The following is a 24275-nucleotide window of genomic DNA, read 5'->3' on the forward strand; positions in this document are numbered from 1 at the left end:
TGAACAGTATGCAATTGGAACCTGAGGCTGCAGCGTGAGGGTGCTTTACAACTTCAGCCCAAGAGCACGTTCGCGTACCCACATGGCTGCAAAACATGAGGCTAGTGTGGAGTGCCAGGTCATTATGCAGACACTCTGCAGTAGTGCTCAACAGGACCCTGCCTAATTTTCGCTGTGGCGGCAATGATATCATACCGAGAGAGGCGGTTCGGTAAAGAATGCTTCGAATACATCAAACGATATTAAACAATGTCCGTCAATTATGAGGCGGATGATGCATTTTAGCAGCGCTGTTGACGGCAAGAGCGGATGGTCGTTGAGCTTGTACACCCACACTTGACCCAAGGTACCACAAAGCAGCGAAAGAATCAGGACACCAAATGATGAGGCATCGGGTTCCTGCTTATTGTTTGACCTTCCTCATGGGATATGAAGCCGCAGCCCGAGATTGATGAGCAGACCGACTGTCGTGAAGCGAAAGTCAACCCATGCAATTCCGTTGACGCAAATGCATGGCTGGGAATATGTGATTGCGACAGTTTTGATGGAAAAGATGTCCTGATTGGTTAGTTCGAGTAATCATCGTCGAGTGCCGTGACAATGTTCTTGCTACGATACAGTAGCTTCAACGATAAGAATATCCTTGATACACTTCGCTCGCCGCGATTACGTATCAGCTGCGTAGTAAAAAATCACCGCATTCTCTCTTGAGACTTCATGGGGCCGAGGAGGAGGGTCGTACGGAGAGCGTTGGGCTGATGCCGTGATCGAACATGCTTGAATGCAGCAGAGAGATGCGGGTTTGAGGTTCAGCGTCATGGAGAGTGCGATGTGGCGATGTGCTCCCAGCAGTCGATGCAAGACGAGCTTAGCCATGTGCCACGCGTGTGCTCGACGTCGTATCACCTGTCAGCTGTCAATCCTAAGCTGTCGGGATTGTACGCCTCAAGAACGAACTGGTCTTCTAGATTATCCTAACACGTAAGCAAACACCTCTCTCAAACGAAACATGCAGTCCAATGAGCGCTGTGCGGGCACAAGACTTGCACGGCTTAATTTGAATACCGAAGCGTGCCGTGTCGTACCCATGTCGTTGATGGAAATATGTTACTCTCACGTATGGCAGATTGCGAACCAATTGTATAGAGCAAAATTAGCTCAGGTCATTATTCGTTCCAAAATGTGGTATCGTAACTTCGATCCCAGTATGTATCGATCCAAGAATGATAACGTGGCGATTCGTAAACCAAAACGGGCGGTGCTATGTGCATGTGCTGAACATCCATGCCGGCTGGTATCCTGTGCAATGAGAAAAGGCTCAACAAATGCAGCAAACAAACAACGCTTTGCATGCTGCAGACCAAAAGACGGCGCAGATGCCAAACACCAAGGTGTGAAAAGAGAACATGACCACCAGCAATGCTAAGACTGCGCCTGCCTGCAGGTAGCCATCCCAACAGAATGTTTCTGACAGGTTGGTGATACAAGATGCGAGAACAGGCTGCAGCTTCCCGATACTGATTGAACGTGTACTAACGCAAACTTGAGCTAAATAAAGCAGACACTAAACGGACGTCGGCAACCAACGTGCCGCTGAAGGATGTTTCTTGGGTATGTTGCCATCCTGGTGTTTTCGGCTGAACATCTCATCGATGAGGCGTTTGGGGCCAATGTATTCCAAATTGGCCATCTTGAATGACGGATTTCTGAGAAGCGGGATGTGCATCTGCGTGCTCTGTTTGGAGTGGAAGCGTCGCTTGATGCAGTCGTCCACAAGAGCCATGAGACCCGTCGCCATAACAACACTGTTCGTTGGGTTAACTGACTGTTACTTTGCACGGCTTGCGCCATCGAATGGACTTACTCGGAAATGTCTGAGTCTGAGCGTAGGATCTTGTCGTCAGTGACACGCATATAACAAGGTGGTATCCAGCCACCACGGGCAGCCTCCTCATGCGCCTCTTCGTGCGTCAAGCGTACAGGACAGATATGCGCAAGCGGCTCCTTGTCGTTGTCATCGCGGACGAGGTAGTAGGAGACAGATTCCTGCTGGTCCCGTCCTTCCTTCTTGACGATGCGTTTCCAGGAGTAGTCGTGGCCCCAGTATTCAAAGGCGTACTTCTTGTATGACTTGGCACCGCGGCGCTTGACGTCGAGGTGTGCGTAATTCGAGAACTCGAGCTTGATGGTATTGGTTGGTATTAAGGCGCGGCCCTTTGAGTATCCCACTGCCTTCGGACGTGACTCGGAGCGCGTAATATCGTCGTCGTCGTCATGAAGACTGCCCTGCACGGAGTCATAGCCGGAGTCGGCCCGCTTCAGACCTGCTGATGTTGAGGGGCGAGAGTCGGACTTGACCAGACTAGCGAGGGCTGTGCTTGCGCGTTGCAGGACTGGCCGCATCTCTGTGGCTGGCTTCTGGTACTTGCGCGTCGAGTGGCAGACCTCACGGCCAGACTCTCTGCAGTATCGGCGCAGCGAGAACTGGCGTGTGCGAAGGTCCTGCATGCGGAGATGGAAAAGGGTGTAGCTTTGTTTCCGGTGTCCTCGTTCCTCGACCTGTGTGTCCACTCTCAGGTTCATGTTGCCGTCTATGGTCGAGTCGTCGTGGCGTATGGATAGGCGCTTGGACGTAGGGAAGAGCTCCCCAAAGTCGCGGGGTGTGGTAGGGATGGCATCGCAGGCTAGTGGCTCGTGTCGGTATGTGGGCACATCGTAGTCGGGCATGTCATCATCGAGCTCATCGGCGAGGTCTTCTTCTGATGTCGAGGCATATGTGTCGACGGAGGAGCGGGGCGGCAGCTGTGGATAGCGGTCGACCTTGTGTTGAGGCACAAAGTAGTCTCGTTCCCGGGCGCGTCCCTGGAGGCGGGCGTGGCTGGTCTCGCTGTGCATGAGCGACGGTCTGCGGTCGCTGTACTCTGTCGGCGCGGTGTCGTACGAACGGTCGCTGGCGTCGCTGCGAGCCGACACGGTGCTGTTGTCGCTGCGGCCAGAAGCGGTGCTGTTACTCGACTGGTGCTGCCGCCAGTGTGGGTTGGGCGCCATGATGTAACGTGATGTCTTGCAGTGATGGACAATGGGGTATTAATGATATGGGATGGATGGGGTATTGGCTGAACATGCAGAAGCCGAGATGTGGGTGGGGATGGCACGACAATGCCATGCAAAGCAAACAAGCGTATAAGTAGAGCGTGAGGGTCAAGCGCACGAGTGAAGCAGGCGGCGCAGCGATCTGAGACAGCTCACGAAAGGGTGACCCGGCGCAGGGCGGAGACAAGGACCGACGGGGATTAATACACGCAGCGGATTTCGAGCAGCAGTGCAGCGCGAATCGAGGCGCAGCGCATGGCGTGGGAGAGACGAAATAGGCTGCCTGGACGCTGCAGTTGTCTCGCGGGGTTCTCGACGCTGGTTGATCCCGCGCAGAGTCCTCGATCACGGCCCACGGACATGGCTGCAACCCACAAAACGCCCTTGGCTTCATCCAGCAAATCGCCGGCACCGCTGGCCACCTGACTTGCCCGCATCGAGCGATGCAGACATGGCTGGGCGAATCACTGCGAGCTGCTGACCCTCCCCCAGCACACACCGTTGCCTCGCCAAACGCTCACGGCAGCCTCTACGGCGTCACCAAACAGAGCCTTCCACCTGCTGCACTCTGTGCCATCCAGCGTAGTAATCCAGTGCTCACTCAGCGCGCGCGGAGAGGACGCAAATTTAGCCTCGCTCGACACCGCTTGATCGGCCGACCTGCCAGGCATCCCATGTTGGACAGGCTCACCCGATGCTGACCTTTGGTTCCTCGTCGGCACCGGGCGCCTACGGGACGTTCCCTGCTCCCTCCCTGGTGATCATCCCACGTGTATCGCGAGGCCGACGGACTTCTAGACGGCCTCTTCGACGGGCTCTCCCGGTCTTCGTCAGATGATAGTGGGAAGATTTTGCTGCCTATCCGACCCCAGCGACGTCATGTGCGCCAGCTAGTACCTAGGTCGCGCGCTGCGCATCGGAACTGCACGTCCATGCGCATGCGACAGATGCCCATGTATCGTCGGGTCCTGTGCTGCAATGGCTGATTCACCCCTCCGTTGCGGGCTTACTACAAGGCTGCGCTGGCAAGGACCAGCCTCTACGCAGCCCGGGAGCTAGCCCTCTCCACCGTTTTCCCAGGGACCAGAATGCCCACGGCTGATGAGCACGATCATCGAAAAGATCACCCTGCGCGAAAGACGGTTGTTGGTTGTGACAGAAGCAAAGAGGAAGGAGCTAATAGTCCTGCACGCTAAGCTCCTCAACCTGGGCAATACCACCGAAACGTGTCATCGCTGCATATATTGCTGCCTACCGATAAATATGTTTGCCCTCGACGTAGTAACGAAGGAAGGCTTTCTTGCGTCATGCTACATCTCCTGCTCTTGGAGAAAAGAAACGCTTCACTGCGGATATTGTGCAGCCAATCAGAACGGGCTACGTGTTGAGCTCGCACACCAGCCACGACAACAACAGCGCAGAGCCTTTCAATCGTCACAACCGATCAATCTGAAAACCCGTCATCCGATAGTAGTTGAGATGAAAGAGCTGAGCACATCGAAAAGCCAGTGCTGTTTTCCCATGCGTTCCTTCCACGCCAATGGTTCTGCATATTCTTTCCCCACTTCGTCCATCCACTCATGTCTCCATTTTCGCTGGGAAGTCGGCTACGGCTGTCTATCAGTTGCATCCAAGGCTTCTAGACGTCGTCAGGTCCACTCCATTCAGATGCTGACCGAGGATCCGTCCGATGGTGCCATCAAGGAGGGCAGTGATTGCTGCATACTGACCAAACAGTTGGCGACGATTAGCCCGCACATACCCTTTGGCTCGACCACTAAGCAGGCGTCCTTGTTACTCGATACGATGGACTCATAGCCTTCCCCACACTTTGCCTCACAGGGCATTTGTACGTCAGTGAGGCGATGCCCTCACCACTTCCATGGCCTGTTGAACCGAGCTCTTTTGGAGGCCTGCCAGGCGAATGCTCTAGGTACCCACGATTTCTATGAGCAACTCGGAGGACTCTGAGCGAGGCGTTCAGCTGGGAAAGCGCAGCTTCAGCTAAGCCTCAACACCCCCAGGTTCGTCACGCATCTACTGGGCGTCTGTAGATGAGGCGGCAAACTACAGCTATCAAAAGCAGCCTTACTTGAGTCAAAGGCTGCCCCTCAAGTTTGCCTATATGCGCGAGCGTTCAGTGCGTCGTGACTCTATGCCCCGCTAAGGCTTTGAACGACATGCACTGATCAGCCGAACCACCATGCTGCATCCATGGGGCTAGCATTACTATCACGCCGAGAAGTTACTCCTGGTTGACCTTCATGATGAACATGCCTGATGATGTTGAAGAACTCGACAGCATGAACGAGCGCTCAACAAACGCGAGTCGCAATCTCCAGCTTCCTTCCTTTCATACACATGTTTCGTCTACCCGACTCTACACGTAGAAGACGAGCTTGTAATCTCTCGCGTGGTAAATGAATCAGCAATACTACTCATTGATGCTAAAGATAGCATGGCATGACACATGTACTCCATGTATGCACCCCTAACTAATGCTGACAGGCGTCTCGGACCTCGAGAGCAAGCTCATCTTGTATCCTGTCGCAGCAATTCTAAACAATGCTGCCGTTACAATATTGCCCCAATCAACAATTTCCAGGTATCACTCCAATCACTTTTCCTCAGTTCGAGCATCTACCGCCATCACTGCGTCTAGATTAGTTATGAACCACGGGTGCAATGTCGTGATCTATGATTCACACATCGTGACTTTGATACTAGTTGCAGTGCAATGTATTCGGTATTGAGTTAGAACTTGGCGATCAACAAGCGCGAGTATATCTGAAAGTACTACGGCAAAGGATCACATGGTAAATCAAAACTGTTGGAAAGTGCACATTGATCATTGTCATTTCATAGTGGTAGATAGCACTACGACAGACCAAAGATGCTCACTGCGCTCCCTCTATCAAGCTTTGCTCTGGGTCGTGAATCATGGCGTCGTGAGCCCATCAATGCATGGTGGGCTTGAACGGTGGCCAGTCTCCTGCTGCCTCTGCCCACGCCCGTTTGCGCGTCTCTAATTTTCTCTCCGCCTCCAGTCGATCTACAACTGGCCGCAGTCCGCAATGGTGACGGTCTGCTTAGTGGAGCCGTTTTGGGAGCCGACCTTCTCGATGGCCTGGACGACCTCAAGACCCTCAACAACCTGGCCGAAGACGACGTGCTTGCCGTCCAACCAGGAGGTCTTGACGGTGCAGATGAAGAACTGGGAGCCGTTGGTTCCTGCGCGCTTAATCAGTTCTCGAACCTCAAGACACGGGACAGTGTTCTGAGCGTACCAGGTCCGGCGTTAGCCATGGAGAGGATACCGGGGCCAGTGTGCCTCAGGTTGAAGTTCTCGTCCTCGAACTTCTCGCCGTAGATGCTACAGTGAAGATACGAAGTCAGTGTATGTCTCACATGCATTTTGTACGGCCAAAGCTTACCTCTCACCTCCGGTGCCCTGTGTTATGTCAGCCATGTGTGCTCGCCAGAAGAAAGGTCGTGGGCATGACGTACGTTGCCGCGGGTGAAGTCACCACCCTGGAGCATGAACTGGGGGATGACGCGGTGGAAGCTGGAGCCCTTGTAGTGGAGGGGCTTGCCGCTCTTTCCAGTGCCCTTCTCGCCGGTGCAGAGAGCGCGGAAGTTCTCAGCGGTCTGTTGGTTATAGTCAGCGACTGCCTCATCTTATCGGTGCCTCGCGGGGAAAGAGGCCTGACGAAGACTCTGCTAGCGGGGTACTCACCTTGGGGACCTGGTCGGCGAAGAGCTCCATGACGATCCTGCCAGAGGGCTGGCCGCCAATGGTGGTGTCGAAGAAAACCTTGGGGTTGGACATGGTGATGGATTTGGGTTGAGTGTGTTGTGAAGAGGGTGTGGTGGTGGAGTGTTGTCGATGGGAAGGATGAGGGGCAGCTTTAAAAGATGAGAGAGGCCATGGAGGGGCATAGCTCTTTCCGTAGAGCACAGCACAAGGGTGGGGCCCGAGGCGTGATTGGGCCTCTCACCGTCGAGGCTGGACGTGCAAGGGCCGCTCGGGCCAGGCTTGGAGGGGTAATTGCGCCATGCCCTCCCCGCATGTCACTCAGGGCAGACGTAAGGGATCGTCGCCCGAGTACCATCGCCCGAAATTTCTGGCATTGCAATTGCAGCAAAGATTGCCTTGGTCCTTGGGCCGGATGGCTTCAGCCACGGGATTCCGTGGCGTCGCTCTGACAAGGCATCGCAGCAGATTGCTGCTGGACGGACCACCGTAGCGCCATTCGACCGGCTCCTCATAGCGAATACGACCCTAAAGTATCCTGTGTAACCTCTGATACGGTCAGCATAAGAGTCACTGGCTGCCCTCACCCGTGATTGTGACTGTCCTAGGGTTTCTTTCCCAACGTCACTTCCTGGAGCCATCAAGGCGCACGAACCCGTATCAAGCGAAACACAAATGTGACAAATGGAATCAAATTATGGCTGGCCGGTGTGGCGACGGCCTTGTAACTACTGAAGAGAAGATAGAGAAGGTGAAGAACAGACAGCGCTCACGAACGCCGTGCCTCCCGGCTATGCTCTCGGATATACCCAACAAAGAAAAAGCTTCTCGTATCGCCGCCTATGGCTGCACCAACACGTTCATCTCAGCCGACTTCGCAAACTCGGCACGCTCCTGGATATCCTTCGCCTCAGCCTCCTTCCACAGCTGAATGACTTCCTGCTTGCGCGTTTCACTCCTGGGGTGGAACGCCATCTCCCATGGATCTGGCTTGATGATGAGTAAAGAGTTGGACTTGTTGACTGGCACTTCGATGTCCTTGCCGGTAACGGGGTCGACCTTTGCCCTGAGGTTGAAGGCCCACATCAGAGCTCCACAGCCTGTCACGGTCTCATCGCGGGTGATGGACATGCCGAGACATTGGCGTTGGCCCCAACCGAACGAGGTCATGCCAACGATGTCAGGGTACTTGGTCAAGGGCTCCTGGAATGTCGGCCATCCAGCCTCCAACCATCGCTCGGGGCGGAACTCCTCAGGCTCGGGGTACTTGTCGGGGTTTCGGAGGAAGGCCCAGTCGAGAGGAAGAATGCGCGTGCCCTTGGGAATGAAGTATCCCTGGAACCAGTCGTCGGCCTCAGCTTCATGAGCAACACCTGGGAAAAAGTTAGAATCAATACGGAAGATGGCTCCTTGTGTGCTTACCAGTAGGTACGGTAGGTTTCCAGCGCATTGTCTCCTTGATACACGCACGAAGAACTGGCAAATTGGGCAAGTCGGCGACGGCAGGAGGCTGGTTACCGCAGACGCGGTCAATCTCCTCTTGGCACTTGACCTGCCACTCGGGGTGGTGTAGCATGCTGATGAGGAAGTAGTAAATCGGTCCAGTGACTGTGAAGATACCGACAAGCGCCATCATACCGATCACGCAAGAAGCTTCGTATTCGCCCGAGATGTTTGACTTTTCCGCGGTCTCAAGATAGTTCTTGGTGAAGCAAGACCTTTGCTGACCGACTTCCATACTCTTCTTGGTTTTTTGAAGGCACTCCATGAAGAAAGCTTGTTGGTCGTCGTGGCGCTTGCGCTCCCGGAGCTTCCAGGGGTTGATCGGCTCGGGCACCCAGTCCCAGAGAGGAGTCAAGACGTTTGTGATTGGCCCGGCGGGTGACATCTGGGTGAGCAGACCCCATGCGCTGGGGGTAAGAGGAACACTGAGCGAATGATCGTCCCATGTCAATTGGCACATGACCTTAGAGCACATGTCTTCGAGGGAAAAGCTGAAGTCGTCGGGGTTTTCCACGAGCCTGGCCATCCATCGCTTGGCCTCGAATTCCATGATACCATTATAGCGGACGTTGGTAGCTCCAGTGAGGTAAGAATGAGTGAACTTTCGCTGACGAGCCCAGTATTCTGTTTTGATTAGCAGAATTCGCCGCCCCCATCACTGCGAGACTTACGGTTCTTTCCCATGAGAGGCAGGTACTCCATCGAGCCGTATGTGCTCTTCGCATCGAACAGCGACTTGATCTCGGGTCGATCGGAATACAACTTCGCCTTCTTCACAAGCATATCCTCGGCAATCTTCTCATCGGTGATGATGATGAAGTTCGCGCCCAACATCTTGGTGCGGTATATGGGACCGTAAATGTCGGCCCACTCCTTGAACTTCAGCCACATGAACTCAATGGGTAGGTCGTGAATGCGTCCAACCCACGGTACCTGCCAGGGGCCAGGCATGTTCTGGACATTGTATCGCTTGTCGTACTTGGTGACGGCGTCGACGACTGCGTATACAACAAGGCCGACGACTGCGACGCCTAGGGCGTAGGCTGTGAAGGGATGCATTTCGAGTACGCAGGTGACGATCGAAGGCGTCTGTAGAAAAGTCGGGACCGGAGGGGTTGACTGTCAACTGACTTGCCAAGGGTCTTGACGGGGATGTTGTCGGAGAGAACGGTAACAATCACAAGACCACAGCGTGGGAAGCCTGGTAAATATCACACCACAGGTTTTCGTTGCACTACCACTCGTCCGGCTCCCCAGAGCTTGACTTATGTACAGCCATACAGGGCCCACTGGCGAGACGGGACCGTTTAGGGCACCAGATTCATCGGCGTCTAGGTGAGCATAGCCGACATGGAACTAAACATCGCTTGGGTGACAGACGGCAGATTCATCCAATGGCCAAGGTTGGAAACTACCGATTTCCATAGTGTGCCAGGATGGCGATCTCACTAACACCCTTGTTGATCTCAGTATCTGTATCCGCCACGGCGGAAGAACAGAAGTCGGTGCTAGCGGGCGCCGACTTACGACATATTGAAGAGCTTGGGGCTGGACTAACATGTATCGGTGCGCCGGGAGAGCACAGAGATCGACATGAACCAAGTTCACTTGCATGAACTCGGGCGTATCGAAACATTTACTCCCTGGTCTTGAGAACTGGACACAGCTGAAGGAGCAACTCCCTAGTGGCTGCGTCCGCGTCTGCCGCTTTCTCTAGGCAAGTAATTGTTATTTCCACATTACCAGGCCAAGCATCACCGACAGATAGCAAGATCAAAGTCGGCAGCCGGCACATTACCGGGCCGTAAGACCCCTCTACTAATCAACTTGTGCTGCATAGCTTGCAGCATGGGTATGCATCGCTGGCAGTATGGGTGTCACATTTGCTCCTCGTTCGTACTGCACGTTACTGGTCGAACGCCTCGGTGATGGGGTACAGACGCCACACTGCATTTCTGAAACCGAGCACCCTCAGTTGTCGTTGCACGGGAAGCGTTCCTTTGGTGGGCGGCCAAGTCCCCCGAAGAAAGGTGTCAAACACAGCCAGTCTAGAAGCGATCTTCTTCACTACCTCGAGCAAAGAAGTCTAAGCGTCATTAGAAGTGCTGGAATATATTTAGCGACGTTACACATCAATCGAATCTCAAGGGCTGCAGTCATCATGTGCCCACGTGGAGCAGCGAGATACAGCCGTGATCGAGCTGATAGGCTAGGAACGCCGCGGACCTGGCATCAGCGTGTATGTCCAGCATAAACGTTGAACTCGATCGTGTACAAAGATGACTTAGGATGCTGTTGGCCGTGCTTGGCCTCCGGAGTTTGTGGGGAACCATAGCGCGTTCGCACGGACGCACGCCAGCCGGGAGTTGGGGCTAGCGCGGGGGCTTGCCCATCGTCATCGAGATCGGTCCTCGACCAAAGCAGCCATGTTCCTGACAATCTGCCGCCAAGTGCAATGGTCATTGCATTGTCCAACACCTGCATGCCATAGTATGGCCGCGAAAGTACAACTGCGAAACAGCCCGGCCAGTCGGACGTCCGAGGGTCTTCGGCAAGCCTCACTGGTACCCCAACGGGGAATGCAGGTGGAGGCAACCTTCAGCATGTATGAAAGGCAGGCACGGCTTGTATGAAGGTCGGTTTCGACGATACAACCACCTCAATACGATCATACACACTGAACCGCAGTCATGCCTCACGCTCTTACTTCTCGCGACTCCACGATGGAGTCGAAGCCAATAGGGTCGTACCCTAACACTGGCATCGATGTCCTCATCGTGGGTACCGGTCTGGCTGGTCTGGTCGCTGCTCTTGAGTGCACACGCAAGGGCCACAACGTTCGCGTGCTTGAGAGGAATGCAGACATTAACACAGCTGGTGAGCGGCATTCTCAAATCATGGTCTTGACGAGCAGCTCATAACGTGTGCTAGGTGACATGTACTTCATGGGCCTCAGCGCAACCCGCTTCTTGAAGCACTGGCCTGAATTGCTCAAGGAGTACAAGAAGATTTCGCTCCACAATGCCTGGATCGAGACCTTCAAGCACTCGGGCGAAGTTGTCATCGGACCTAAAAAGGTTGCAGATCGCCTTCGTGCACAAGGGCTGGACCCTGATACCCCTCCTGGCGAGTTCCAGATGCGCCCGCTTGTGTACAAGATGTTCGTTAGCGCTGTAGAAAACCTCGGTGTTTCCGTTGAGTTCAACCGCAGGGTTGTGGACTACTTTGAGGACGAGCAAACTGGCAAGGGTGGCTGCACCACCGACGACGGCAAGCGCTACGAGGCGGATGTAGTGATTGCGGCTGATGGTGTTGGATCAAAGAGTCAGAAGTTGGTCGGTGGACAAGTGCGCGCGAGGCCCTCCGGAAGGGCCATGTGGCGTGCTGCTTTCCCCAGGGAAGCTCTCGACAAAGATCCGGAGGTGAAAGAATTCTTCAAGATGATGCCAGGCAATGAGCCAATTGTGAGGACATGGCTGGGGTAAGTCCTTCCAACCAGATCATCACACTTCGGCTAACCCTCATAGTCCATCCACGTACGCGCTCACCCTGTCTCGCGAGGATGTCATGGTCTGGATCATGAACCACGACGTCACCGGTACTGAGAAGGAGTCGTGGAACAACACGATCGAGAAGGAAGAAGTTCTGGACGGCATGGACACTATGCCTGGGATGGAGACGGTCAAGTGGGCCCCAATCTTCAAGCAACTTGTCGAGACAACCCCGCCCAAGACGATCGTCAACTTCGAGCTCCTCTGGCGCAACCCTCAGCCAAGCTGGACCTCTCCCGGCGCTCGCGTCATTCAGATCGGTGATGCGGCACACTCCTACCTACCAGCTTCCGGCAACGGAGCGACCCAGGCCATTGAGGATGCCATATCGATAGCTTCCTGCCTGCAGGTCGGCGGCAAGGAGAACATTCCTCAGTCCGTTCGCGTACACATCCGCTTCCGGTGAGTTGCTATCCCCAATCAATCTCTCTACACACATATGCTAACGTAGTCCGATAGCTTCATCCGCAACTCCTGTGCCCAGAAGCTCGGCTTCTCCAACGCTGAACTTCTCCAAGACACCGACTGGGACAAGGTCAAGCTTGATCCCCGCCGCGCTGCTCCCAAACTACCCAAGTGGGTTTGGTCTCACGACCCTGAGGCTTACGTATACGAGAACTACGAGAAGAGTGCGCAGTCGCTGAAGCAAGGCATCGACATGAAGGATGAAGACAAGTTTGAGCCCAACTACCCCAAGGGCTACAAGTACGAGCCTTGGAGCATTGAGAAGATCATGGATGACATGAGGGCGGGCGTGCCGATTGATCTCGGAGCTGGTGACTGGGAATAGGCGCGGGTATGAAAAGGCATAGCCGCAGACTGTATTGCGTGCACGGCGTTTCGGAAATGTGTCATGAACACTGAACAATGAATGAAACACGATATTATCAACCATAGCATGACATTTTCTTTGCCAAATGCTTGAAGATTGACACACATGGAAGTCGTCTGTCTCTCTAGGGCACATGTGCTGGGCAAGGCTGAGCACTTTGACACGCCTTGCCTCTCTGGTACAAGCGTTCTTTCGGCGGGAGCGCCCGCCACTGTTTGGTCCTCAGCGATCCATGACAGCGGCCGCTTCCATGTTGCTCATCGCTATCTCTGTGGCATTCCACTCGCTTCCCCGATCATTGAAACCGCTACCACTGTGTCTGAGCGTCGAGAGAAGATCACTGTATGCGACGTTGCACGAAGCATGTGCAGGTCACAGCACAAGCGAGGGTTTCGCAGACGAGATGCGCCGATAAAGGAAACTGGTACTTTCCGTTCCTGGTGCAAACTAGCGATTCGAGTCCGGGACGTGTACCCATGAACCAAAGATTTCTTCTCGTACCAGACTGAGCTCGCTGGATACGCCCGCTTGCCGCCCGTCGTCCTGCAGACTGCAGGTGCGAACGATGAATTCTGACTATCAAACAGAGGCAGGGCAAGAACAAAACATTACCCCTTCACACTTCCACGAACCTTTCCGCTGGTTCGCAGTTTCCAACACCCCGATTCTCCGACATACTTCACCCTAGATAATTTTCTGCCACATGTACCAGGTTTCATTCATCAAAACTACTTAGCCGCAAGTCGATATCGCGGACTGCGAATGCATTATCTCAGGCCCACCACACGCCCCCCGAAGACTGTCTAATTCCTTCTTCCTGTAATCATCATCACGGCTCTCCACCGGAGTTTCGAGGGCTGTTGTGATCCGCAGATGATATTTCGTTATTTGGTCTAGAGCGCGCAGGGAAGTCTATGACGCTGCCTAGACGCGCTAGTGCGGCTGTTGAGCGTCGCTGTTGCACCGCCGACGGAACTGGGAGATGAGAGGGGTAGAGGAGGTTTATCGAGAGACCTTTGCGGATCTGATTGACTGAGGGGCTTGAAGTTGGTGAGGGGTTTGTCGTGGGGTGGAAAGTTGGACATGGGACGCGACCGGACGCGGTCGTTTTGCATAGTCTGAAATTCTGGCAGAAGGATGGGATACTTTTTTGCGTTCCCAACTCGCGTCATCTCGGCTTTGGATCATTTTGAAACCAATGTCGAGTTGACATTCAGGTGTACGAGTGCGGATGATATCAAGAGGTTATGAACGCGCGAACACGTGACATGAGTGCTCCCATTGATCGTCGCGCTATGCATCCAACGAACATCTGAAATCGCTCGCTATGCATACACGTTCAGCTCAGATAGCAAATGGCATGTTTGCGTCCACTGAAGTTTGGTGAAAACTATCTTACAGTTCAGATACCCAGACCAGCGGTATCACTCGCTCAAGATTCCGTCCAAACGAATCTGCAGCTCCTCCGCCTTTTTGCTGTGCATAAACTCTCTCACACCTTCAACCCTCTTCCCATCCTTGCTCAACTTCACGAATAGGACACCCTCAGTCCACCACTCTGTGATTCCACTTTCTAACAATTGCGTCCCCAATTCACCGTCACCGTTAACCTTGCCTCCCATCTTGCAGTGCGCGACTACCGTGTTCGTGTCTTTTGAAAAGTGCACCGCTCTGCCTCCCTGACCATCATCTTCAGGAACTACCTGAAAGTCGCTGAAGATCTCGAAAACCGTCTCGGCATGTTCGCGGAACGGCTGAATCGATCGAGTGGGTAGGTGCAGGTCTGCAGGAAAGGAGGCATGGCTAAAGTCGCGGGTGGCGTACGTTGTCAGGGCTTGAGGGCGAAGAGTCGAGTAGCTCTCTATGAACTTGTTGAACGTCTGAATGTGCGCACTTGATTCTTGTGACTGCGATGGATAGAGAAGGTATGCGATGGGCGCGAGAGCGGCGATTGCTGCGAGAGTTGCAGTGGCAAAGCGTATCTCCGCGGGTGTGAAGCCCAAGTCTGACATTTTGTGTTGATACCAGGATGAATGTGCGATGCTTATTGCATATGCGTGTCGAGGGTATCTGCAGTCGCTGAGCTTCCGAATTGTCGTTCGCCTGTCTTGTTGGTATGCCGTTTCCTGCTAGATTCTGGTAGCGAGTAAGATCGATCTGACGCGCACTACAGCATCTACCCGGTCGATCGTCCAGCCGTAAATAATCCGACCATGATCTACGGATCCGTCTAATATTGCGGATTCCAGTTACATCTCCGGTGATCAAACTTCGAGCCTCTCATGGCTTGCATTCAGCTGTGTTGAACGCCATCTCTGTGACGCTCCTGCATAATCACCGCAATGTCGGTGTGGCCCTCCACCGACCCGTAGCGCTGTGGAACATCGTGACGAGCCGGCCATTCGCTGTACGGTCTACAATCTCCGCTACCCTTCTCTGGGATCAGCGTAGAAGAGTGGAACTGCGTTCTAAAAAGAAGCAACGGTGGGTCTGGGATGCTTGCGGGGCCGGTCGTGCCAGTCTTTGGGCGACGCGTCGACGTGAATGCATATCATCGCTGCTTCCTCTGCTCTTCTGTAGTGAACGTTCTTTCTGCTTATTTTCAAATCTGAGGCTGAAAACAAGCTCGACCTGCTGCGGTAACCCACGTCTTTACGAAGCCAAGCAATCCTTCGACCCTTACAAGCAACCCCGCCATGGCCGCCACAAAAGCCATTCTTGTTACCGGCGCTACTGGTAAGCAAGGTGGTGCTGTACTTGAACAACTCGCATCGCATCCTTCGCACGCCGAATACACGCTCTTGGCTGTCACCCGTGATGCCAACTCCGGTTCTGCGAAGAAGATTGTTGAGCGTCATCCGGACGTAAAGTTGGTGCAAGGCAATTTGGACGAGCCCTCGGCGCTCTTTGCATCAGCCAAGGCCACACTCAAAGAGGCTGGCAAAGAGGAGAAGATCTGGGGTGTTTACTCTGTTCAAGTCTCTCTAGGCAAGAATGTCACCCACGAGAGCGAGGTCATACAGGGTAACGCCCTGATTGACGAGTCGATCAAGGAAGGCGTCACACACTTTGTGTATTCCAGCGTCGACCGCGGCGGCAACCAGCGCAGTTTCGAGAACAAGACGCCCATCCCGCATTTCCAGAGCAAGTATGAGATCGAACAGCACCTTCTCGAGAAGGCTGGCAAGAACGGTGAAAACATGGGCTGGACCATCCTCCGACCGGTTGCCTTCATGGACAACCTTGCACCTGGTTTCCCTACCAAGGTGTTCCTGGCAGCACTCCGCGATACACTACAGGGCAAGTCCATTCAGTGGGTGTCTGTCGAAGACATTGGCCTATTCGGCGCACGCGCGTTCGTCAACAACGAAGAATGGAACGGCCGCGCCGAGGGTCTCGCCGGCAGTGAGCTCACCATGGACGAGATGAGTGGATGCTTTGAGCGTGTCATCGGCAGCGCGGTGCCGGCAACCTACGGTATGTTTGGCTCCGCGCTTATGTGGGCCGTCACGGAAGTGAACGTCATGATCAGTTGGTTCGCAGCTGAGGGCTATGGCGCTGATATCAGCAAGTTGAAGAAGGAAGAGCCCAAGCTGTGCGATTTCGAGACTTGGCTGGCGGAGAGGAGTGGGTGGAAAGGTCAGGCCATCAAGCGATAGATGATGCTTTCATCTGCTGGCGGGGTTAAGCATCTAGCGTCGGACTTTTGGACTTTTCGGGACTTTGACCCCTGTAAGGGATTCTGGGAGTTTTCTACGAATACATGATTATCCATAATATCGCTATACTGTTATCTTGATGCATGTGCTTGCATGAGTGTTTGACTTCATTACCAGCCTTGCTGGTTATATCAGCGGTGGCTTAAGCACAGACTACTTTCCATATGGCGCTGCCAGCATAGTCATCATGGGCTGATAGGTCGATGTGCAATTCAGCACCGCATGGGCAGTGTTGGGTCTCTAGCTGATATATTCGGATTGCATCGACATCACAAATCGCGAGGTTAAAGAGAGTCTATAGTTTTATGCTTCATTGCTAAAATGCTACACTGCAAAGGCCTCCAACCAAGAGAGGCAAGATGGTAAGTTGCGCAGTAGCCAGACTACTACCATCACAGAAACTAGGGCTGCGTAACCCTTCACAAGGAGACCAGGTTCCACAGCGCCAGTCCACCGGCAATAACCGGTGTAACCAACCTCAGCCTGTTCCAGCTCGCCCACTTCATAGCGATGTTCTCCGCCTCGCCCAACTCCTTCTCGTTGCTCCTCTCCGCCAACGCCTCGAGCTTGTCGTTCAACGGCTGCATGTTGAGAGCCGAGTGCAGGATAGTCGTCAAGTGCATAACGGCCGCAACACCAAACAACTTCCAATCACTGCGAGCGAGCATGCCCTCGCGATAGACTGAGTAGCCGGCGTAGGCATAACCCAGGAAGCCAAGGGTCGAAATGGGGCGGAAGAATTGGTTGCCGACTGTCCAGCACAGAGGCCACTGGCGGCCTAGGAGTTGCGCACGCTCTTTGTGGTCGGGGCTGCCTGGGCGGGGGAAGTTGACGAGGAGGGCAGGCACCGTCATGTACGACTGTGTGATGGCATTTCCTGGGATCGTCAGAAGTGAAATTGGGAGCTACGGGAGCCTGGACTTACCGGCAAGAATGAAAGAGAATGTGATGCAAGTTCCTGCAACGCCCTTTACGATGGTGTTGTCCGACATCTTGAGAATGTGTTGTGATATAGGTGTGAAATTGGGGCTGAATTGCTTTGGAGTATGGAAAGAGGGATGAATGAACGCGTCCACATCAGCGACAACCACCTCCAATAAACATTTTCCATCAACAAAGACCAAGACACAATTCGCAAGCTAGCAGCCATGCAACCCCGTTCCGACACCCTAAAATCCCGTGTTGGGTCACTCCGCCCTGCATTGTGGTGCGATAGCGGTGTTCCTGGCAGCCGTAGTTCGGTTCCCCACGGCAGTCGCGTCCCTCCAAGCGCGCCGGTTTGGCGATCCCGATTACACCACGTGAGCCCTGGAAGCCTCCGCGCAGGCTAACAAAGTTTGAAGCTTTCATGTCGGTGTGCTTTGGGTGTTTTCTGCATCGCTACCGTCAAGTCGGTGAGTGTTCTGGTACTGCGCTGGTGGGGTTTTCGCCTTCGCGATGTTGTCCGCCACGGGCTGCCGTTGCCATGATGGAAGATCGCTCTTACCACTTTGGACAAGATCGGGAATCAACTTCATGGATACGTCGCATGCGGTAGGCATTGAGAATCATTTCGAGATAGAAATTGTGGGTGGTCGCAGTTGGAAAGCTGTAGATACTGGCATGTCGGTTCATAGGGGCACACGCTCATCATGAGACTGTTTTTCTGGATTGAAAGAATAGCAACACGATATGACTTCGCTGTGTCTGATAGAAGGACTTGAGAGTTCGTGGTTTGCTCAAACACTAAATCTAATCCGCTCTTTGTATGCCATCTGCCCAGCTCGGTTCAATGCCACCACAGACATCTACATAGGCATCCCACCTCCTTAAATCCTTCTCCTTTTCTGTCCCACCCCACTCCTCAGCACTCCATCTTTTCTCGACACCCTGCGTAGTCCAAAACATGGTCCATTGATCACCAGGCAAGTTCCACATGCCCTTGCTCCTCTCTTGGTACCATTTGTTGACCGGGTTGCTCGTCCGACTTCTCCAGACTACGCCATCGGGAAAGCATGTTCGAGTCAAAGCAGCCCAGACAATGTCGGAGACCCCACCGGAACCTTGCGACGATGTGAGAACGGCGAATTTGTCGAGATAAGGAATGTAGTATGGCGAGTCTGGAGAAGGCCTGCTAGGAGGACTTAGCTCATGAAGGGATGCAGGCGTTTCCCATGTGCAGATGGCGCCACCTTCGTAATCACCCGCTATAATTATGCCGGCCACACGGCCACGAACACGGTCGAGGTAGTTCTGAGGATGCAGTTTACGTCGGAAAGAGTCATCGATGAGATCGACGAGTTTTGGGAAGTTGATGCGTGGGTCGTCTGCTAGCTCTATGCTCGGGTTCGTTGCAGAAGGTGGCTGCCATGGTCCGTGAATCCGCGGATCCGGAATCATGGTGAGCGGTATGCCTTTCTTGAAGAAAGTAGCAGGGTTGGGTGCGGTGGAGCCAAGGAAACGAGAAGTCGGCGTTGTCGGCAGCGACGACGATGTCATCGGCTTGTCTGTTAACACGTTATGTAGTAGAGGATTCTTCGCAGGCGAAGTGCGCGCATCGTCAGGTATAGCTTTCCTTGCTGCTTCTAAGGGTGTCAGGACGAGGCCAGACGACGATGGGGGTAACAGCTTCAAGCCGCGCTCGACCACTTCGAGGTTCTTCAGATGGCGTATCGGGGCTGAGTTGCCAATCTGTCGTACCGGTGCACCTGGTAACGATGCTATTTCTTCCTCGACGAATTTCGAGAACGGGTTGCTCGAACTCAATGAAGTTGGACGCTGAGTCTTATCATCCGGGGTGGCTGACGATAGCTGCTGCAGCTCTTTCTTGATGTCACGGTACTCGGCTTCTAGATTGACGAAAACATGAGCGCCATCTGCTCGCTTCTCGGATGGTATGCCACCAAGAGGGTCAAGTATAATGATGCGGTCCAGAATAGGTCTTTCGACGACATCCTTTGTTTTGTACAATGCGCCACCAACTGAGCCATTGCTGCCTGTCTGGCCGGCGAGACCGGCAAACTCGCGAACAAGCGCCAGAAGCACGTCGTCTGCCTGGACCCTGACCTTCTTCAGATTTGTGTCGTAGGCGAAGGGTGTTATGACTGGGATAACGCCGTCGTCGATGGGCGGAAGTAGCAGGTAATTGTGCTGTACCACTACACCTCCCCGTACCTGGACGGTACTGGGTATGTCGTTGGCCAGTGGGGAGTAGCCCAAAGCATCTTCGACCAACAGAGCTCCTGGCTCGTTGTAGTCTTCCAACGCTGCAACTAAGCGCAATGCTTGCTCCCTGACCATGTTTCCGTATTCCAACGTCAAGTCCGTGGTGTGCGCATCGGCATCGTGATCGCAATCGAGCACTACAGCAGTGCTAAGCCCCAGCTGCGCCATCTGACTTAGAGTCAAAGCGATGTCGCCCAAGGTGCGGTCGTCGAGGGTCTGAGGCTGCCGAAGCTTGACAAGCGCCATATGCACCGGCTCATCCTTCTCTTCGGCCTGGTACTCCTCCTCGGGAAGCGGTTCGCGGGTGAAGACGGTGGGCTTGTAGAGATCGCCCAGGTTCACACCGGTTCGCAGCGAACCCGAGTCATTGTGTATATTCTCGCTCACCACCTCCCTGGCTTTGGCTGCGATAGCCGCCTTTCCCTTCTTAGGCGCATCGAACTGCTTAAGGAAGTTGCGCGCGTCGCGTTTACCGGGCGATTCCTTCAGTAGACGCGTCAACTGCTGACGTTCGGCACGCTGGCGCTCTTTCGCTGAGCTCGACGATTTTCGGACGTATATGGTGGACGTGGAGAGAGGCGCGAATTGGAGCTTGGTGAAGATGTTTCTGTTGTCATCGCGCCTGGGAAGCTGTTAATCGTCAGCACTGCTACAACTGCGCTTGAAGACGCCGCGCCCACCTTCTTCGTAGCCTTCCCCAAGCCCCTCGCGGGGGCTTTGCTCCAGATGAACATGCTTCATGCTACCGCTCAGCTGCCGAACATGCGAAAGGTCAAAATTGTGTGACTGGAGCTCGGAGCAGAGGTATGACTCTGCAAATGTGTGGGGAAATGTGCCCGCATCCGCATTTTCGAGGACTCAACATCGATAATGGCGTGCGAACGTCATTTGCTGGTAACCGACATCGGCCCGGTGTGGCCTTATCCCCGGGCTACTGGCAGATGACGATGATGAACACCATGACGAAGCGCTGACAAACGGTGCGCAAGGTACAAGCATAGATTTGTATAAGTTGTCGCACTTGGCATTGCCTCTTCGTAGAGAGCGAAAGGATACAGTCAGATCCCAGAAGAAATCATGGCGCCACAACTCGCTTGGATTGGCCTCGGCAACATGGGCAGGGTCAGTGAGGAAAGTCATCAGCTCGACCATGTCACTAACTGTCACAGGGCATGTGCAAAGTATGAAGCATCTAAGATTCTAAATTGATTTTCGTACTGACTCCACAGAACTTGGTGGAAAAGGGTAACCTCGATAAGCCCCTAATCCTGTTCAACCGCACCAAAGCCCGCTCCGAAGACCTCGCATCCAAACTCGGCAGCTCCAAGACCAAGGTTGTCGATACCATCAACGATGCTGTCAAACCTTCCGACATTGTCTTCATGTGCCTGGGCGACGATGCAGCCGTGAACGCTGCTGTTGACAAGATGCTCGAAGAAGATGTCAAGGGCAAACTTATTGTAGATTGCTCCACGGTACACCCAGAAACGACGAATGCTTTGGAGAAAAAGATCACCGAGAAGGGGGGTGAGTTCGTGGGCATGCCAGGTAAGTTACGCATGTGAAGATAGAAGTGCTCCCTCAGAACGGGCCTGACAACATCCCAGTATTCGGTGCCCCAGCCATGGCAGACAACGGCCAGCTTGTTTGTGTGACAGCAGGCTCAAAAGCGTCCTGCGACAAGGTAGTCCCGTATACGACAGGCGTGATGGGTCGTACGAACATCGATTACTCAGGCCAGCCAGCAGGAAACGCTACCCTCATGAAAGTCATCGGCAACACCTTCATTTTGAACATGGTCTCGCAGCTATCTGAAGGCCACGTCCTTGCCGAAAAGTCTGGTCTAGGGGTAGACAACCTCCACACATTCATCTCTACCATGTTTCCCGGTCCCTACACCGCGTACTCGCAGCGCATGCTAGCCGGCGACTACTATCAGCGCGAGGAACCTCTCTTCCATATCGACTTGGCACGAAAGGACGCAAGACATGCGATGTCGTTGGCAGAGAGTAGTGGTGCGAAGGAAAGTATGAAGATGCTAGGCTTAGCACAAGGGAGACTAGATAAGGTGAAGAGTGAAATCGGGGACAGAGGAGATATTCCGAGTGTTTACGGGGTTGTGAGGAAAGAGAGCGGCTTGGATTTCAAGAACAAAGATTAGATGGGCAAATCTTCCATTGCAGTTCTGGAATAATCTGTGGTTGTCACCATGCTAGGGTGCTCTTGGACGCCGTGTATGGTGATAGTTGCCCGAGCGGTACTGACTACGCTAATTGCGACTGCCGTTATTACAAGCATGGCTATCGCAACTTCTGCTCGACTTACTTTCCACAGAAAGCCCGATGCACACGCAATGTACCGCGGCTCTTCAACGCGGTTCAGACATGACGCGACATGTGCTGATCACTACCCGATCCAACCACCATCGATGCAGGCATTCGGTCTAACTCTGCCGAGGATGCATCATCTGTCAGAACATCCTCCCCAACGTCACATCACGCTAGACTCCTCAGCGTTAAAATCCCCAGGTTTTACCCCAGCTTCTCCCCTCCCCACTGCTTGATGAGGTCAAGCCTCACCTTGGCTGCAACGGCGGGTTCGTGGAATCACCCTCTGAGATCGAGTCTGTTCTTGCGAAACCTGGTCGCCGTGCACATGGCCCGGAAATCTTGCCGCCAGCTCACGTGGGTGACAGCAGGTACTTGAGGGCGTGAAGACCCTGCGGATTTACCTCATCGCGACTGCCTACTGTTGACTCCACTCAACTCAACCTCAATGCTCGAATCTTTCGTCCAGTCTACGACCTGATCGGCATTATCCACATACCAATCGCTAATCGGCATCTCTATCGTATCACAAAGCGAACATGGGGTTCCTTAAGAGACCCAAACTGCGCAGTCGCGATGACCAGAGGACGCGTGCCGCTGAACTCACGCTGCGCGAGTCCATCTACCCGCTCTGCCTCGTCACCATTCTATTTTTTCTCTGGGTGAGTCACGACGATGCCTTAAACCTAGTGTATTTGGCTGATGATCATAGGGATTCTCGTACGGTCTTATCGATACCCTCAACAAGCATTTCCAAGACGTTCTTGGCATAACGCGCGCTCGCTCTTCAGGCTTACAGGCAGCATACTTCGGCGCGTATCCACTTGCTTCCCTCGGTCATGCCAATTGGCTTCTGCGCCACTGGGGCTACAAAGCAACCTTCATCTGGGGTCTGACACTTTACGGCGTGGGCTCTCTTCTTGCCTGGCCATGTCTTGTATATCGTTCTTTCGGAGGCTTTTGTGTAGCCATCTTCGTCATCGGTAATGGACTAGGCTCGCTTGAGACAGCAGCCAACCCTTACCTGGCTGGTATGTATGAATCGATTGAATGATGGGGCCAGTACTAACGAAAGTAGTTTGCGGACCACCCAAGTATTCGGAGATCAGGATCAACATCGCGCAGGCTTTCAACGGCATCGGCACTGTGGTAGCGCCAGTTTTAGGGTCATATGTCTTCTTCAACAACGTTGGCACCGATCAAGCATCCCTTGAGAACGTGCAATGGACTTACCTCGGCATCGCATGCTTCGTTTTTCTCCTTGCGATCGTATATTACTTCACGGAGATACCCGAGATCACTGGTAAGCTTGCTCTTGAATGGGAAATGACCAGGTACTAACATCCACTAGATGCCGATATGGCTTTCCAGGCTGAAAGCACTCACGCTGGCACCGACGTAAAGCCTTTCCGCAAACAATACCGCCTATTCCATGCAACATTTGCTCAATTCTGCTACACTGGCGCGCAGGTGGCTATAGCTGGAGCCTTCATCAACTATGTCGTCGAGACACGGGTCATAAATGGACGCGAAACCGACAACTCGACAGCAGCTCGGTTCCTTGCTGGTGCGCAGGGCTGTTTCACCATGGGTCGCTTCATTGGCAGTGCCTTCATGAAGTTCGTCAAACCACGATGGGTGTTCCTCGCGTTCATGACGTTATGTATCATCTTCGTCATCCCGTCCATTACCGAGCGAGGGAATACCGGCATGAGCATGCTTTACATTGTGCTCTTCTTTGAGAGTATCATCTTCCCAACGATTGTTGCGCTCGGCATGCGCGGACTGGGCAAGTACTCAAAGAGAGGCTCAGGCTTTATCGTGGCTGGTGTATCTGGTGGTGCTGTCGTTCCTCCACTACTGTTCGGAGCGAGTGATACGCTAGGGAAGGCTAGGCCTCTGGATGGATATGCGCCCACCGCTATCGCCATGACCGTTCCGATGGCGTTCTTCATTGCCGCGTGGAGCTATGCTTTCTGCGTCAACTTTGTGCCAGCCTACCGTAATGTGGCAGATAAGTTCTCCACTGCTGAGATTGGCATTGAGAATGCGCATGCAAATGATCCCGAGCGCCAAATGCAGCACACGGATGGTGGTGTACTTGCTAAGGAGGAGTCCCCAACCCATACTGAGGCGGTGGACATCGACAGAAAGACATAGGATGACTCTCTTGTCGAAGTAGGCGAAGAGGAGGAAGCTGCGGCTGCAAGTGGGGCTAACGTTGATGAAGTACACGCTACGATTGCCGAGGATGCTCAAGTAGTTCAGGGGTCCTGAAGTCATCGTATTGCG

The 24275-nt window shown here is 53.7% G+C and overlaps 9 protein-coding genes across 9 annotated transcripts; 4 read left to right on the forward strand and 5 right to left on the reverse strand.

Annotated features, from left to right (window-relative positions):
• Positions 1-1564: 1564 nt before the first annotated feature.
• Positions 1565-3048, reverse strand: J4E86_009726 (uncharacterized protein; the record flags this gene model as incomplete). The annotated part of the gene is made up of 2 exons (XM_051450228.1): positions 1565-1805; positions 1865-3048. The coding sequence occupies 2 exons, from the start codon at positions 3046-3048 to the stop codon at positions 1565-1567; spliced, it is 1425 nt and encodes a 474-aa protein (XP_051298616.1).
• A 3097-nt stretch (positions 3049-6145) lies between these two features.
• On the reverse strand, positions 6146-6922 carry J4E86_009727 (uncharacterized protein; the record flags this gene model as incomplete). Its single annotated transcript, XM_051450229.1, has 5 exons — positions 6146-6324; positions 6381-6466; positions 6528-6544; positions 6601-6741; positions 6830-6922. The coding sequence occupies 5 exons, from the start codon at positions 6920-6922 to the stop codon at positions 6146-6148; spliced, it is 516 nt and encodes a 171-aa protein (XP_051298617.1).
• A 4151-nt stretch (positions 6923-11073) lies between these two features.
• J4E86_009728 (uncharacterized protein) lies at positions 11074-12691 on the forward strand (the record flags this gene model as incomplete). The annotated part of the gene is made up of 4 exons (XM_051450230.1): positions 11074-11227; positions 11282-11831; positions 11878-12303; positions 12361-12691. 4 exons carry the CDS (start codon positions 11074-11076, stop codon positions 12689-12691), a joined length of 1461 nt encoding a protein of 486 aa, XP_051298618.1.
• Positions 12692-14157: 1466 nt separating this feature from the next.
• J4E86_009729 (uncharacterized protein) lies at positions 14158-14745 on the reverse strand (the record flags this gene model as incomplete). Its single annotated transcript, XM_051450231.1, has 1 exon — positions 14158-14745. One exon carries the CDS (start codon positions 14743-14745, stop codon positions 14158-14160), a length of 588 nt encoding a protein of 195 aa, XP_051298619.1.
• Positions 14746-15429: 684 nt separating this feature from the next.
• J4E86_009730 (uncharacterized protein) lies at positions 15430-16392 on the forward strand (the record flags this gene model as incomplete). Its single annotated transcript, XM_051450232.1, has 1 exon — positions 15430-16392. The coding sequence occupies one exon, from the start codon at positions 15430-15432 to the stop codon at positions 16390-16392; it is 963 nt and encodes a 320-aa protein (XP_051298620.1).
• Positions 16393-16871: 479 nt separating this feature from the next.
• Positions 16872-17444, reverse strand: J4E86_009731 (uncharacterized protein; the record flags this gene model as incomplete). The annotated part of the gene is made up of 2 exons (XM_051450233.1): positions 16872-17329; positions 17378-17444. 2 exons carry the CDS (start codon positions 17442-17444, stop codon positions 16872-16874), a joined length of 525 nt encoding a protein of 174 aa, XP_051298621.1.
• A 739-nt stretch (positions 17445-18183) lies between these two features.
• ARG2 (Amino-acid acetyltransferase, mitochondrial) lies at positions 18184-20390 on the reverse strand (the record flags this gene model as incomplete). The annotated part of the gene is made up of 2 exons (XM_051450234.1): positions 18184-20286; positions 20337-20390. 2 exons carry the CDS (start codon positions 20388-20390, stop codon positions 18184-18186), a joined length of 2157 nt encoding a protein of 718 aa, XP_051298622.1.
• A 343-nt stretch (positions 20391-20733) lies between these two features.
• On the forward strand, positions 20734-21817 carry J4E86_009733 (uncharacterized protein; the record flags this gene model as incomplete). Its single annotated transcript, XM_051450235.1, has 3 exons — positions 20734-20778; positions 20886-21204; positions 21264-21817. The coding sequence occupies 3 exons, from the start codon at positions 20734-20736 to the stop codon at positions 21815-21817; spliced, it is 918 nt and encodes a 305-aa protein (XP_051298623.1).
• A 705-nt stretch (positions 21818-22522) lies between these two features.
• Positions 22523-24143, forward strand: J4E86_009734 (uncharacterized protein; the record flags this gene model as incomplete). The annotated part of the gene is made up of 4 exons (XM_051450236.1): positions 22523-22645; positions 22696-23014; positions 23062-23286; positions 23335-24143. 4 exons carry the CDS (start codon positions 22523-22525, stop codon positions 24141-24143), a joined length of 1476 nt encoding a protein of 491 aa, XP_051298624.1.
• Between the last annotated feature and the right edge of the window lie 132 nt (positions 24144-24275).

The sequence above is a fragment of the Alternaria arbusti genome, assembly GCF_024043155.1.
Source record: "Alternaria arbusti strain BMP 1465 chromosome Unknown scaffold_18, whole genome shotgun sequence".
NCBI classification, from domain to species: domain Eukaryota; kingdom Fungi; phylum Ascomycota; class Dothideomycetes; order Pleosporales; family Pleosporaceae; genus Alternaria; species Alternaria arbusti.